General features: G+C 37.6%; 1 protein-coding gene across 2 annotated transcripts in view; it reads left to right on the top strand.

The window, feature by feature from the left end:
- Positions 1–14,097, top strand: part of FAAH2 (fatty acid amide hydrolase 2) — a 219,809-nt gene that overhangs the window by 160,984 nt on the left and 44,728 nt on the right. For both annotated transcript variants that reach the window (XM_062184025.1, XM_062184024.1), the window contains 2 exons: positions 2,704–2,823; positions 13,840–13,951. In XM_062184025.1, coding sequence (XP_062040009.1) covers positions 2,704–2,823; positions 13,840–13,951 — 232 coding nt within the window. The remainder of the gene's footprint in view (positions 1–2,703; positions 2,824–13,839; positions 13,952–14,097) is intronic.

Here is a 14,097-nt window from a genome sequence, read left to right as displayed (position 1 = left end):
GGACTTTGGTATTTCTAGTTCGGGCCCAACTGAAAAAATCGAAGGACCTATGTCTCTCATCTTATAGACACACCAACTAATCAGGCTATTTGGATTATATTAGAAGTACTGTCAAGATGTGATGTGGTACCAGACTTTAAGTTTCTATAATGGAAAATGCTATTCATACAGATGTTTGAGAATTAAAAAGTCTAATGATCTGGTGTTACTAGACATGATAGTTATCTCAAGGAGAGAGCCCCAGAGGCCTAGAGGGTTAAATATTTGTAAAATCCTACAGGTGCTTTCAAAAATATTGTGAAGTAAGCAAGTGCCTCTTGTTGGTTGATGAGTTTATAATTTTATACATGGCAACTTAAAATCTATTGTCATCCACAGTTATATATGATTTGCTGCTCATAAAACTAAAGCGTTGTTGGTTCTGTGTGTAGCTGTCCTTCTAGAGGTTCCTATGGACTTTTTCCATCCACTTCTATTGTATTCAGTACTTTGGGATGGCTCTGTAAACAGATGAAGCCAATAATTTATTAACAGTACCAACTGAGAGAAAGTATGGCTAACTGAGGTTACTAAAATCAAAAAGCAATTCAAATCAATTGGCAATCTACAAAAAGAGTTAAAGATTGTAAAAGCTATTATTAAAATTGCTATATTGGTCTATTATGTTATGTTATATGTGTGTACAATATTTTTTAGATTTCTAATTTTCTCTTCTTTTATTAGGTTTGCCTGTTTCCTTTCCTGTTCTCTGTTTTCTAAATCCGATATTCTCTCTTCTGCTTCACCCATTCTGTTTTTAAGGCTCTCTAATGTGTTTGTCATTTGATCTATTGAATTCTTCATTTCATTATGATTTCTCGTCACTATCACAGTTTCATGTTCTACTAGTTGTTTCATTTCATTTTGATTCCTCCTTAATATTTCATTTTCGCGAGAGAGATTTTCTATCTTGTCCATTAAGGATTTCTGTAGTTCAAGAATTTGTTTTTGAGAATTTCTTAATGTTCTTTTCAATTTTTTGAGATCTCTTTCTTGCATTTCTTCTATCTCATCATCTTCATAATCTTGAATTGGGGCGTCTTTTTCCTTTGGGGGTGTCATAGTGTCTTCCTTGTTCTTGTTACCTCGGTGTTTGCGTTTGTTGTTTGGCATGTTGGAGATATTGGGTTTCTTCACTGTGGTGTTTTTTCTTGTTATACTATGACTCTATATTAAGTGGACTGTCTGCTTTCAGTGGAGCCTTAGAGACTTGAGATGGGTGTGTCCTGAGAGCTGTGTTTGGTTCCTCAGAGTTGAGGGTGTGTCAAAGGTGACACTCCCAGGTCAGGCGTGGTAAATCTCTCTCTCTCTTTCCTTCTTTCCTTCTTTCTTTCTCTCTCTCTCTCTCTCTCTCTCTCTCTCTCTCTCTCTCTCTCTTTCTTTCTTTCTTTTTATTCAAAAGGGAAGTAATTCCACACAGCTGAACGTAATTGGAGGTAGTTAGCAGGCAAATGATATACCCACAGGAGCCAGAGATCGGAAGCTCTTTCCCAAGGACCACACAGGGTATCTGTGCTGCCCTCAGTGTGGGCTCAAATTCTCTTGCAGTCTCCCACTGGGTTGCCAAGTTAGATGCTAATCTCCTGTTATTTCACGCCCCCTCCCAGAGTCAGGTGTTTCTGCTAGGCTCAGGGCTGGTGCAGACCTGAGGTCTCCCTGCTTATGACGTATGTCTAAAATGGCGACTGCTCTTTGTCTTGCTCGCCTTTGAGATGTGAGCGGAGAGAGAGAAACTCGTGTATGTACCGGTCACTTTTTTTTGTCTCTCTCCTCTAATTAGCCTGGTGAACTTTTCCCCATGGAGTTTCAAGCCTCGTTCCCTCTAGTCTCCTCTTTCCGCTTTCCCGCTGGTGTCTCGCGCTATTGAGGTTCGGCTCACCTAGCGTTCCAGCACCGGTGTGTTGAGTCTACTGCTGGTGTCTCAAACTTGGGCTCCCACACTCTTCACGCGGGTCTACTGTGAATCACTAGTTCTGGAAGAGTTTCCTCTTCTGTTTCTTCCCCTACTCTTCCTTGACCCTGCAGTATCTCCACTTTTATTAAACTGTCTCTTCCCGGACTATCAGTGTGCTCCCTTCCTATTCCGCCATCTTGTTGCTCTGTTATCTTTAGTTTTCAGACTTTTCATTGAATCCTGTAGCTTCTCATCTGGCTTGTAGTGTTCTCATAAGACTATCTTGGTTTATGTGTTGCTATGTTTGTTTTCTTTTGTTTTGTTTTTTGGCAGAGGCAGAGAGAAAGAGAGAGAGAGAGAGAGAGAGAGAGAGAGAGAGAGAGAGAGAACTTCCATCCGCAGCTTTACTTCCCAAAGGGCTCAAAGGCATGAGCTGCACCCATCTGAAGGCAAAAGCCATGAGCCTCCTCTGGGTCTCCAACATGGGTGCAGGGGTCCAAGGACTTGGGCCATCTTCCACTGCTTTCCCAGTCCGTAGCAGAGAGCTGTATTAGAAGTGGGGCAGCCAGGACTAGAACCAGCGGCCATGTGGGATGCCGGTACTGCAGGCAACAGCTTTATCCACTACGCCACAGTGCCAAACCCTACTATGTTTTGGTTTTTCAAAGAATGAGAGCCTGGATCCTCTTACTCTGCCATTCCACTAATACCACTCTGATTTGGTTAGTTATATTTTCACATCTGTCTATTTATTATATTTGTTTTCAAAGGTTGTAGCTCACCTTGAAGGTGTTCTAGGAGCCTCGGTTCAACATGTTAAACTGAAGCAAATGAAGTATTCTTTTCAATTGTGGATCACCATGATGTCAGCAAAAGGACACGATGGGGAGGTATGTTCATTTATTTTCTTCCTTTATTTTCTTTCTGTAACACAGAGTTTCTATTGTGAATCATTTATTGGGTTTCATAGATAGATAAATAGATAGATAGATATCATGCAATGAAGGAAAGGGTAAGGGATTTATAAAAAACACATTTCTTGGGTGCTAAACTGATATAAGCATTCATGACTGCGTTATCACAAAGTATGAGCCCACCCCTCTATTGATGTCAGTGAAGTCTTCTTGGTGAGAATTTGATACCCCTCATGTCTTGAATGATTCGAATAACTTAACAATATGGATAGGTGATTAAAAGTGTTTCAGGCAGGAAGAAAACATGGCATGGCAAGGGTACAGGGATGTGTGATATATTTCAGTATACCATATGCTGAGTAACTCAGAACATTTATGTTTCAATAAAACTTTAAATTTTAGGTAATCCTTATTATCAAGATCCAGCATTATTATATCCAAGTGGTTTTCTGGGAACATACATATGTCTATAATCCTTTTTTCTATATATTTTAACCCCTGTATTAAACATATGCTAGATTGAATGAAAATGTGCATAATTGTGAAAGATTTCTTTATGCCATGTGTTCATCAGTTCTTTTTGAATTAATATTACATTAACAGAAAAACTGTTAGAAGCCATGAACTCTGAAAGGAAATGAGCTGTATTTAACATTCTGAAAAAGTAGAAATTTGAGTTTCCAGCCCTTAGCTTTTGTTCATACACTGGCAAATAGTATGTTGTATTTTATAGCATAACAGACCCGAATTGAAATCACAGGCCACGATCTGCTTTTGTCAACTTGAGTAAGTTACTTATCATTGCATGAATACTTACGTATGAAGTGAAGCTACTAATAACTACATTTCAAGGTTATTGTGTGGGTTAAAAATAGTAAACTAAAGTTGGTAATTTGGCATGGCAATTAGGCATCAATCAATACACATGCTTCACATATTGGAGTGCTTGGGTTGAAGTCTCAGCTCTACACATAATTCTAGCTTCCTGGAAGGAAGCAACGAATGACTTAATTATGTAGGTCCCTGAGACCTCCATGTAAGACCAGAATTGAGTTCCTAGCTCCTAACTTTTGCCTGGCCCAGCCCAGGCCATTGTAAACAATTGAGGAGTAAAATAGCAAATGGGAGTTTTCTCGTTTTCTGTCTTTGTCTGACTGCCTCTGAAATAAATAAATGAATGTACAAAAGTGAAAAAATAAAGTGCTGTACATGAAGTATCCCTTTAAAAGGAAAAAAAAGTCGTAAGATCTTTTTCTAATTCAAGTGAAATAAATAACCTATGACTATCCTAATTTTTTTTAATTCTAAGTAAACACATTTCCAGTAATTCTTATATACAGATTTAGAAACATAGCCATATTTCCCACCCTATCCTTCCTTCCACAAACTCCCTCACCCTTTCTCCTAATTCCTCTCTAATTTCCTCTCTAAATTTCTACAGTTATATAATTTCAGTTTATTTTATACTCATAAGATTAACTCTACAAAGTAAAAACTTCAGCAAAGAGTAGGAAGAAAAGCACTATTCCACAACAGTGGAGACAAGGCCTGTAAACAATCCTTGAATCTCAAAATGTGAATTTTACTTCCATAAATTATATTGTAGCTACTCTGTTAACACAGATCAGGCAAGACATATGGTACTTGTCTTTTGGGGACTGGCTTATTTCACTAAGGAAAATGATTTCCAATTACATCCATTTTTTGCAAGATACAGGATTTTATTCTCGTTATGGTTGAGTAGTATTCCACTATATATATAAACAAATATTTATATATTATATTTTATATACTTTATGGAATGGGAGAGGGAGTGGGAGATGGGAGGGTTGCGGGTCGGAGGGAAGTTATGGGGGAGAAAAACCATTGTAATCCGTAAGCTGTACTTTGGAAATTTATATTTATTAAATAAAAGTGGAAAAATATATGTTTATATGAAATAAATTAATATATATGTATAGCATAATTTCCTTACCCAGTCATCAGTTGATGGGCATTTGGGTTGAGTCCAAATCTTAGCTATTGAGAGTAAAGCTGCAATAAACATGGAGTACAGACAACTCTTTCATATGCTGATTTCATTTCCCTTGCATAAGTATACAGGAGTGTTATTACTAGGTCATACAGTAGATCTTTTTTTCTGCTTTCTGAGGTATTTCCATACTTTATTCCCCAATGGCTGTACTTGTTTACATTCTGACCAACAGTGGATCAGGGCACCTTTATCCCCTCATCTTCAACAGTACTTATTGTTTGTTGTTGATTTTTCTGTGAGAGCGATTCTAACTGGGATGAGTTGAAACATCATTGTGTTTTTGAGTTGCATTTCCCTCATGGCTAGTGATCCTAAAGTTTTTTTCACGTGTCTGTTGGTCATTTGAATTTCATCTTTTAAAAAATCTCTGTTCAAGTCCTTTGATCACTTAACTGCATTTTTGTTTATTCTTGTTGGGTTTATTGAACTCTTCATAGATTATGGATATTAATCCTTTTTTAGTTTAATGGTTTACAAATATTTTCTCTCATACTGTCAGCTGACTCTTCACTTTGTTGAATTTCCTTTGCGACGCAGAAGCTTCTCATCTTGATGCGCCTTTAGGGCACCAAAAGTCTATTTGGACTTTGATTCCTGGTGCTTCCGGGGTCTTTTTCAATAAGTATTTGCCTAGGCCAATATCTTGCAAAGTTTCAGCAATATCCTCCTTTGGTATTTCAATGGTATCAGGCCATAGATTTAGTTTCATGATCCATTTTGAGTTTATTTTTGTATAAAGTGGAAGGTAGGCAGCTTGTTTCATTCTTCTGCACAGGGAGATCCAGTTTTCACAGCATCATTTATTAAAGATAATGTCCTTTCTCAAGGTATTGATTTCAACTTCTTTGCCAAAATTAGTTTTTTATGCATGTGTTTATTTATTTCTAAAGTTTCTATACTGTTCCATTGGTCTACATGTCTGTTTTTGTGCCAATGCCAGGATATTTTAATTATTACTGCATGGTAGTGTATTTTAAATCTGCTATTCTGAAGCCTATTGCTTTGTTTTTGTTGTTTAAGATTGCTTTAGCTATTCAGGGTTTCTTGTGTTTCTACATGAAATTTAGCATTTTTTTAGATCTGTGAAGAATGTCATTGATATATTGATTGTGATCACTTTGAATCTGTTAATTGCTTTTTTCTATTTTTTGACAGGTAGAGTGGACAGTGAGAGAGAGAGACAGAGAGAAAGGTCTTCCTTTGCTGTTGGTTCACACTCCAATGGCCGCCGTAGGTGGCGCGCTGCGGCTGGCGCACTGCGCTGATCTGATGGCAGGAGCTTGCTTAACATAGTAGAGACTTTTTGATGTTCTTAATTCTTCCAATCCACGAATGTGGAAGAATTCTTCATTTTTTGCGTCTTCTTCTAGTCTTTTGTTTAATGTTTTGTAATTTTCACCATAGAGATCTTTGACTTCTAGGTTAAATTTATTCCAAAATATTAAATTTTTGCTTAGAAGTTGTTTTTCAGCCATGACATTGTCTGTGTAAAAGAAGGGTACTTATTTTTATGTGCTATTTTAATATTCTGCCACTTTACCAAACTCTTCATGAGTTCCAATAGTCTTCTAATGGAGTATTTTGGTTCCCCTATACATAGAATCATGTCATCTGAAAATAGGGATACTTTGACCTTGTTAAATTTCTTCTAAAGTCTTTACATATCTACATTTTTATAGCTAATGTGAATGCGATTGATATTAGAAGATTTTTCTCAGCAGTGGCATTGTCTGTGTTTAGAAAGTCTATGGATTTTTGTATGTTAATTTTTTATCCTGCTACTTTACCAAACTCTCATGTGTTCCGATAGTCTCTTAGTGGAGTTTTAAGGTTCCCCTATATTTAGAAGCATGTCATCTGCAAATAAGGATAATTTGACTTCCATGTTTCCAATTTTTATCCATTTGATTTATTTTTTTCTTTCTTATTTTTTTTTTTTGTTTTGGCCTAATGGCGTTGGCTAAAAATAGAAATGGTGAAAGTGGGCCTCCTTTTCAGGTTCTGAAACTTATTGCCAATGCTTCCAACATTTCCCCATTCCATAAGATACTGGCTCTGGGTTTATGATATATTGTTTAATTGTGTGGAAGAACATTACTTCTATACCCAATTTGCCTAACGGTTTCATCATGAAATGCTGTTGTATTTTATCAACTGTTTTATGTGCATTTACTGAGATAATCATATTGCTGTTATTCTTCAATTTGTTAGTGTGATGTATCATATTTATTGATTTGCATTTGCTGAACCATCCCTTCATACAAAGGATAAATCCCTCTTGGTCTGGGCAAATGATCTGTCTGATGTACGGTTAGATTTGATTAGCTAGTACTTTGTTGAGGAGTTTTGCATCTGCGTTTATCAGGGATATTTGTCTATAGTTCTCATTCATTTTTTAATCTTTTCTGGACTAGGAATTAAGATAATGCTGGCCTCATACAGTGAGTTTAGGGGTATCCTCTACCTTTCAATTGTTTTGAATAGTTTGAGAAAAATTGGAATTATTTCTTGTTTAAAAGTCAGATAGAATTCAGCAGTGCAGCTGTCGGAGGCCACCCGACAAACCACACGGAGACGCAGCACTCAGTCAATTCATCATCACGTTTATTGCCTCGTCGAGTTCCAGGCCAAAGTAGGGGGCCTGGCGATGAGGGACTGGAGGCCATCTCCCTTGGGAAACTCTTCAGCCTCCAGCCGCAAGCACCAAGAAACACAAGGATATATACCCCAGCCCCATACAGATAACATTCATTGTGTGCAATCATGCATAGCACAGGAACAAAGCAAGTTTACAAGGTAGCAAAGATCAAGGTACAAACTCTGCTGATAGAGCAAAGAACATCATAAACCTTCATCAGAAGTCACATCCTGCCTTCAGGAATGTGGGATGAAAAGTCTTGTGCCCTCAGAACAATAAGCACAGGAAACAGGATTAGATAAGGGACAGCCTCAGCCTGCTGTATCTCATGTCGGGCCAGGGCCACTAGCCCCGACATGCAGCCATCCATTATTGTGCTTTTCTTTGTTGGGATAGTCTTTATTATTGATTCAATTACTGTCTTGGTTATTGGTTTATTTAGGTCTTCTACGTTTTTATGAAACAATTTTGGTAGATTATATGTGTCCAGGAATCTATCCATTTCTTCTAGTTTTTCTAATTTTTTTGCATATTCTTTCTTTAGTGATTCCTGATTATCCTTCTATCTTTGAGGCATCTGTTGTTAAATCACCTTTTTCATCTCTGATTTTATTAATTTGAGTCTTCTCCCTCTTTTTGATGGGCCAACTATGATTGAACTTTGTTGTTTTTTCAACAAACCAGCCCTGGTCTGTTCTAATTTTTCTGTGTTTTGTCTATTTTGTATATATATTCTCTCATTATTGATTAATTTTTTTTCCTACTAACTTTTTGTTTGTTTTGTTGATTTTTTTCTAGTTCCTTCAGATGCATTGATAGCTTATTTATTTGGCACTTCTCCAATTTCATGATTTAAGCACCAGTTGTTATAAACTTCCTTGTTACCACTAATTTTCTTTTATCCTGTAAGTTTGTTAGGTTGTATGGTCATTTCCAAAAATTTTTGATAACCCTTTTGATGTCTTTTATGACCATCTGCTCATTCAGGAGCATGCTATTCAGTTCCATGTATTTGCATATTTTCTAGAGATTCTTGATATGTTAATTTCCAGCTACATTCCATTGTGGTCAGAAAAGATGCATGTTATGATTACATTTTTTTAATCTGATGAGACTTGCTTTATGTCCTAGCATATGATCTGTCCTTGAGAAAGTTCCATGCACTGATAAAAAAATGTCTGTTCTGCAACTGCGTGTTACAAGGTTATGTAGATATCAGTTATGTTCATTGTTGCATAGTGTATAATATCTCAGTTGTTTCTTTGTTGATTTTGTATCTAGTTTATTTTTCCACTTCTGAAAGGGTATTTTGAAGTCCCCAATTACTACTATGATGGAATCTATATATCCCTTTAGATTCATTAACATTTATTTTAAATATCCAGGTGCCCTGTCATTTAGTGCATATACATTTAATATAGTCACATCTTCCTGGTGAAATTAAACATTAATCATTACATAATACCCCCTCTTTGTCTCTTTTAACAGTTTTTTGTTAACTTCTATTATGTCTGATATTAGAATGGCTACACCTGCTTCTTTTTGTTTTCTGTTAGCATTTTTATAAGATTTATTTATTTAAAAGGCAGAGTGTTATAGAGAGGCAGAGGAGGAGGAGGAGGAGGAGGAGGAGGAGAGAGAGAGAGAGATAGAGAAAGTCTTTTATCCACTGGTTCACTCCCCAAATGGCTGTAATGGCCAGAGCTGGGCAGATTTGAGGCCAAGAACCAGGAGGTTCTTCCAGGTCTCTCATGTGGGTTCAGTAGCCCGAAGACTTGGTCCATCTTCCACTGCTTTCTCTAGCCATAGCAGAGAGCTGGATAGAAGTGGAGCTGCTTGGTTTCGAACCAGTGCCCATATAGGATGCTGGTACTTCAGGTAGCAGCTTTACTTGTTATACCATAGCGCTGGCCCTTCTGTTAACATTGAATGTCATCTTCCATCCTTTAACTTTCTGTCTCTTTGTACCCTTGTTGGTGTAGAGTGTTTCTTGTAGACAGCATATTGATGGGTCTTGTTTTTGCTCCATTCAGCCAGGTTGAAATTTTTAATAGAAGAAATTAAGCCATTTTTGTTCAAGTTTACTATTGCTTTGTCAATACTGGCCTGCATTTTCTATGTATATTCCTACTTTTTTACATTGGATTTTATTTCTACTTTTACTGGGAGATTTTATACCTTCACATTCTTTCATGATGATGACTGTTTATCCATGTTCATGTGTGTATCATATCCTTAAGCATCATTCGTAAGGCTGGACCAGGGGTGACAAGTATTTCAATTTCTGTTTGCTATGGAAGGTCTTTATTTCCTCTTCATAAATAAATGAGAAATTTTCAGGGTACAGTATTCTTGATGACAGTTTTTTTTCTTTTAAGACTTAGACTATGTATCTCCATTCTTCCCTAATTTGTAGTATTGTTTTTGATGAGAAAGCATCTGTGAGTCTAATTGTAGGTCCTCTGAATGTCATCTGGAGTTTCTGTCTTCCACACTTTAGAATCTTTTCATGGGACTGGCTCTGTGGTATAGTAAACTAAGCCTCCATCTACAGCACTGGCATCCCATATGGATGCTGGTTCATGTCCCAGCTGCTCCTCTTCTGATCCAACTCTCTGCTAATATCCTTGAAAAGCAGTGGAAGATACAACTGTTTGGGACCCTGAATCCACATGGGAAATTTGGAAGAAGATCCTGGCTCCTGGGTTTGGATTGGCTAACCTCTGGCCTTTCTGGCCATATGGAGTGTAAACCAGCTGATGGAGGACTTTACTTTCTGTCTCTCCCTTTCTCTGTTTGTAACTCTACCTCTCAAATAAGTAAATAAAATCTTTAGCATCATTTATTTATGTTTTATGCTTGAATTTTTGTCATGTGAAGATATTTTCTGGTCATTTATATTAGGAGTTCTATCTGCCTCATGTACTTGGATGTTCCATTCTTTCTCCAAATTTAGGAAGTCTTCTGTAATTATATCACTGAATAATCCTTCTAATACATTCTTTCCACACCTTCAGGAACTCCTAAAACCAGTATGTTGGGTTGTTTGATGGTAGCCCATAAATCTAAAACATTATTTTTAATTTTCTAATTTCTTCTCCTTCTTCTTTTTTCTTTTGGTCTATTTCCAAAGATTCATCATCTAGCTTGAATACTTTTTCTTCTCTCTCAACAAGTCTGTTGTTAAAGATTTTTTTCTGTATTTCTGTTTGACATATTGAATTCTTCATTTCAAATATTTCAGTTTGATTTCTCTTCAATATCTCATTTTCATGGGACAATTTTTTCTCCATCTCATGTATGGATTATTTCGATTCCTGAAGTTGCTCCTCATTGATTCTGAATAATCCCATGAACAATTGTTTGAATTCCTTTTCACTCATGTCATCAATCTCTTCATCTTCACATTCTAATAGTGAAGTGTTTGTGTGTGTGTTTGGGGGGGGGGTTTTGGTGGAGTCATGTTGTCTTTCTTATTCATGGTTCCTTTATTTAAAAAGATTCTATTTATTTATTTGATAGGTAGACTTATAGACAGTGAGAGGGAGAAACAGAGAGAAAGGTCTTCCTTCCGTTGGTTCACTCCCCAAATGGCTGCAATGGCAGGAGCTGCGCCAATCCAAAGACAGGAGCCAGGTGCTTCTTCCTGGTCTCCCATGAAGGTGCAGGGACCCAAGGCCTTGAGCCATCTTATACTGCTTTCCCAAGCCATAGAAGAGAGCTGTATCAGAAGAGGAGTAGCCAGGACTAGAACTGGTGCCCATATGGGATGCCGGAATTGCAGGAGGTGAATTAACATCTTTCATTTTTTAAAAAAAAATATTTATTCATTTATTTGAAAGTCAGAGTTACACAGGGAGAGAAGGAGAGGCAGAGTTATAGAGAGGTCTTCCACCCACTGGTTCACTCCCCAGTTGGCCACAATGGCTGAAGCTGTGCCATCCGAAGCCAAGAGCCAGGAGCTTCTTGGGTCTTCCATGGGAGTGCAGGGGCCCAAACACTTGGGCCATCTTATACTGCTTTCCCAGGCCATAGCAGAGAGCTGGATGGGAAGTAGAGCAGCCAGAATTTGAACCAGCGCCCATATGGGATGCCAGTACCACTGTCACAGCAATGACCCTTTCATGTTTCTTGAATCTCTGCATTTATTTTTATGCCTTTGTGGAAGTACTTGTTGGTTTTCTTCTCTGATGGATTCTGTCTTTGAACTATGCCTTTGTGACCTAGTGGAGTGTCTTCTCTTTCAGTGAATACCCAGATCTGTGTGGCCAGTGCTCTGGTCAGTGCTCCAGGATGGGGCTAGCATCCAGGATAACAACCAAACTGGGTGTGGTAGATCTCCTCTATCATCAACAACTAGTAGGGTACGATGATATGTGTTGGTGTAATCACACCCTCACCTCCTCTCTTCCAAGGTAATGTGTTTCTGAGGTTAGCCCACAGTGGGTGCAACACTCACCCATGCTGCCTCTTGAACCACACAAATCTTTGCAGTCTTCCATGTAAGTATGTATTCAGTGCAATGGACCCACCCCAGGCAATCAGGGAGTTTTGCAACTCTGGCACCAGACACAGTGTTTTCCTAGAGACCTAGATACACTCTTCACCCTATTGTGCTGTCACAGTGTTCCCATAATTACAATAAACAAGGATCCCACAGTCTTGAAGTCCAGAGAATCTGTTCTACCCCACTATACTGTCCCATGCACAGAGAACAGACATTCTCAGAGCTAGTTGCTTGTCAGTGCTGCAACTCAGCAGTTTGAGCTCTGGATCTCATGATATGTTGAGAGGCTGGGGGAAGCTCACAGTCCTACGTGGATGTCAGCCTCCTGTCTACAGTCCCAGATATACTTAAAGTCAGTAAGGAACATGGATTTTTCCCTCTGATAAAATCTCCAATACACACGTGTCCAAGTGCCACAGCAGCCACTACTAGTGTCAAAACAGAACCTTCTCCCTGCTGGTTTCCAGGCTCCTTATGGGGGCATGGAGAGATAGAAATATACATACCCTGACCCTGTTAGGACTCTAGGCCGGCCTCAAATACAGTGTGGTCTAAAAGCACTGCATTTGGCAATATCAACAGTGATACAGGCTGCTGCAGTCTGTTTTCCCCTCTCTCTGCAAGTCTCAGCTACAGGGATCATATACTGTTTAGGTGCTTGTTTCAGCACACCCACACATTCCATGCTGAGCCATAGCATCCCTATTTCTTCTGTAGAATTTCCACTGCATATCTCTCTACACGTCTCCCTTGAGAATGCACTTCCTCCACTTCTTTCTGTCATTTTCCCCTTGCCTAAAGCAGTACATCTTTTCCCTATTCAGCCAACATGGAATCCTGGCTTTCTTTATTTCTAAGCAATAAAGAAACAAGTTTCCTTTATATAAATACTTTGGAATTTTCTTAGTTCATGTAAATACACAAATTGAAGATGCTTGTTTTAGAGATATAATTTCATAATCAGAGTATTGGATTAAAACTAAAGCATGTTAAGCAATAAGAACTTCATTATTTGACTGTTTCTAGGAGATACTCTTATAATTTGGAGAAACTCTTAACATACATGCTGATTATTAAAATTGATCCCAAAATAAAAACCTGAAAAGTGCTAAGGGGATATCCACAGTTGTTCTCAATTAACACTGAATTATGACACCCAACTCAGATCCAGTGATAATGTAGACTTTCAATTGTTCATCTCTTAAGATCAAGTAGATAGTATGATTGATAATTGAAATTTCTAATATAAAAATTGGATGTAACAATTTTCTGAACCATACTTTTTAATGATAATGTAGGTGTTTTTCTACAACAAACTTTTTGAGTTATAATTCACATAAAGTGAAATTAATCTTTTTAAATCATTCAACTCAGTGGTTTTTGGTATATCGATATTGTTTGTAACTGTCACAATTTTAGAACATTTTATCACCCCAACAAGAAATCCCATACTTACTAGCAGTCACTCTCCAGTCTTTCTATTCCACACCATGCCTTAAGTAACCAGTGATCTACTTTATATATCTTCAAGCTTTCTTATTCTTGATACTTTATGCAAATGGAATAATATATTTTGTTTCTTGATTCATTCATTTAGTATCATGTTTCAAATCTTATACATGTTGAACCCTTTTTGTGGCTGAATAATATTTTGTTGTATCAATATATTTTATTTATACATTCATCCATTGGTGGATATTTGGCTTTTATGAATAATGTTGCCATGAAATTCCCTGTACATGCTTTTGTCTTAAGTACTATTTTTTTTTAAGAAAATGCTCTTGTATATTGGTTTTTTTTCTCCAATCTCAGGAACCTGTGAAGTTTGTGGATCTGCTTGGTGATCATGGGAAGCCTATCAACCCTCTGTGGGAATTGATCAAATGGTGCCTGGGTCTGTCAATGTACACCATCCCTTCTATTGGTAGGTAGATTATCTCCCCGAGATTTGTTTAATATCTTTTTGGAAGAATATAGCATTCTACCCGAAGTATCCTAATAAAGACCACTCCCAGTGCTAGAAGGGATGCTGAAAACTATGTATAAATGAGTCAGTTTCTGGTATATGAT

Source organism: Lepus europaeus, chromosome X (genome assembly GCF_033115175.1).
Source record: "Lepus europaeus isolate LE1 chromosome X, mLepTim1.pri, whole genome shotgun sequence".
NCBI classification, from domain to species: domain Eukaryota; kingdom Metazoa; phylum Chordata; class Mammalia; order Lagomorpha; family Leporidae; genus Lepus; species Lepus europaeus.
Note: the sequence above shows the minus strand (reverse complement) of the source record. Positions and strands in the feature narration are given on the sequence as shown.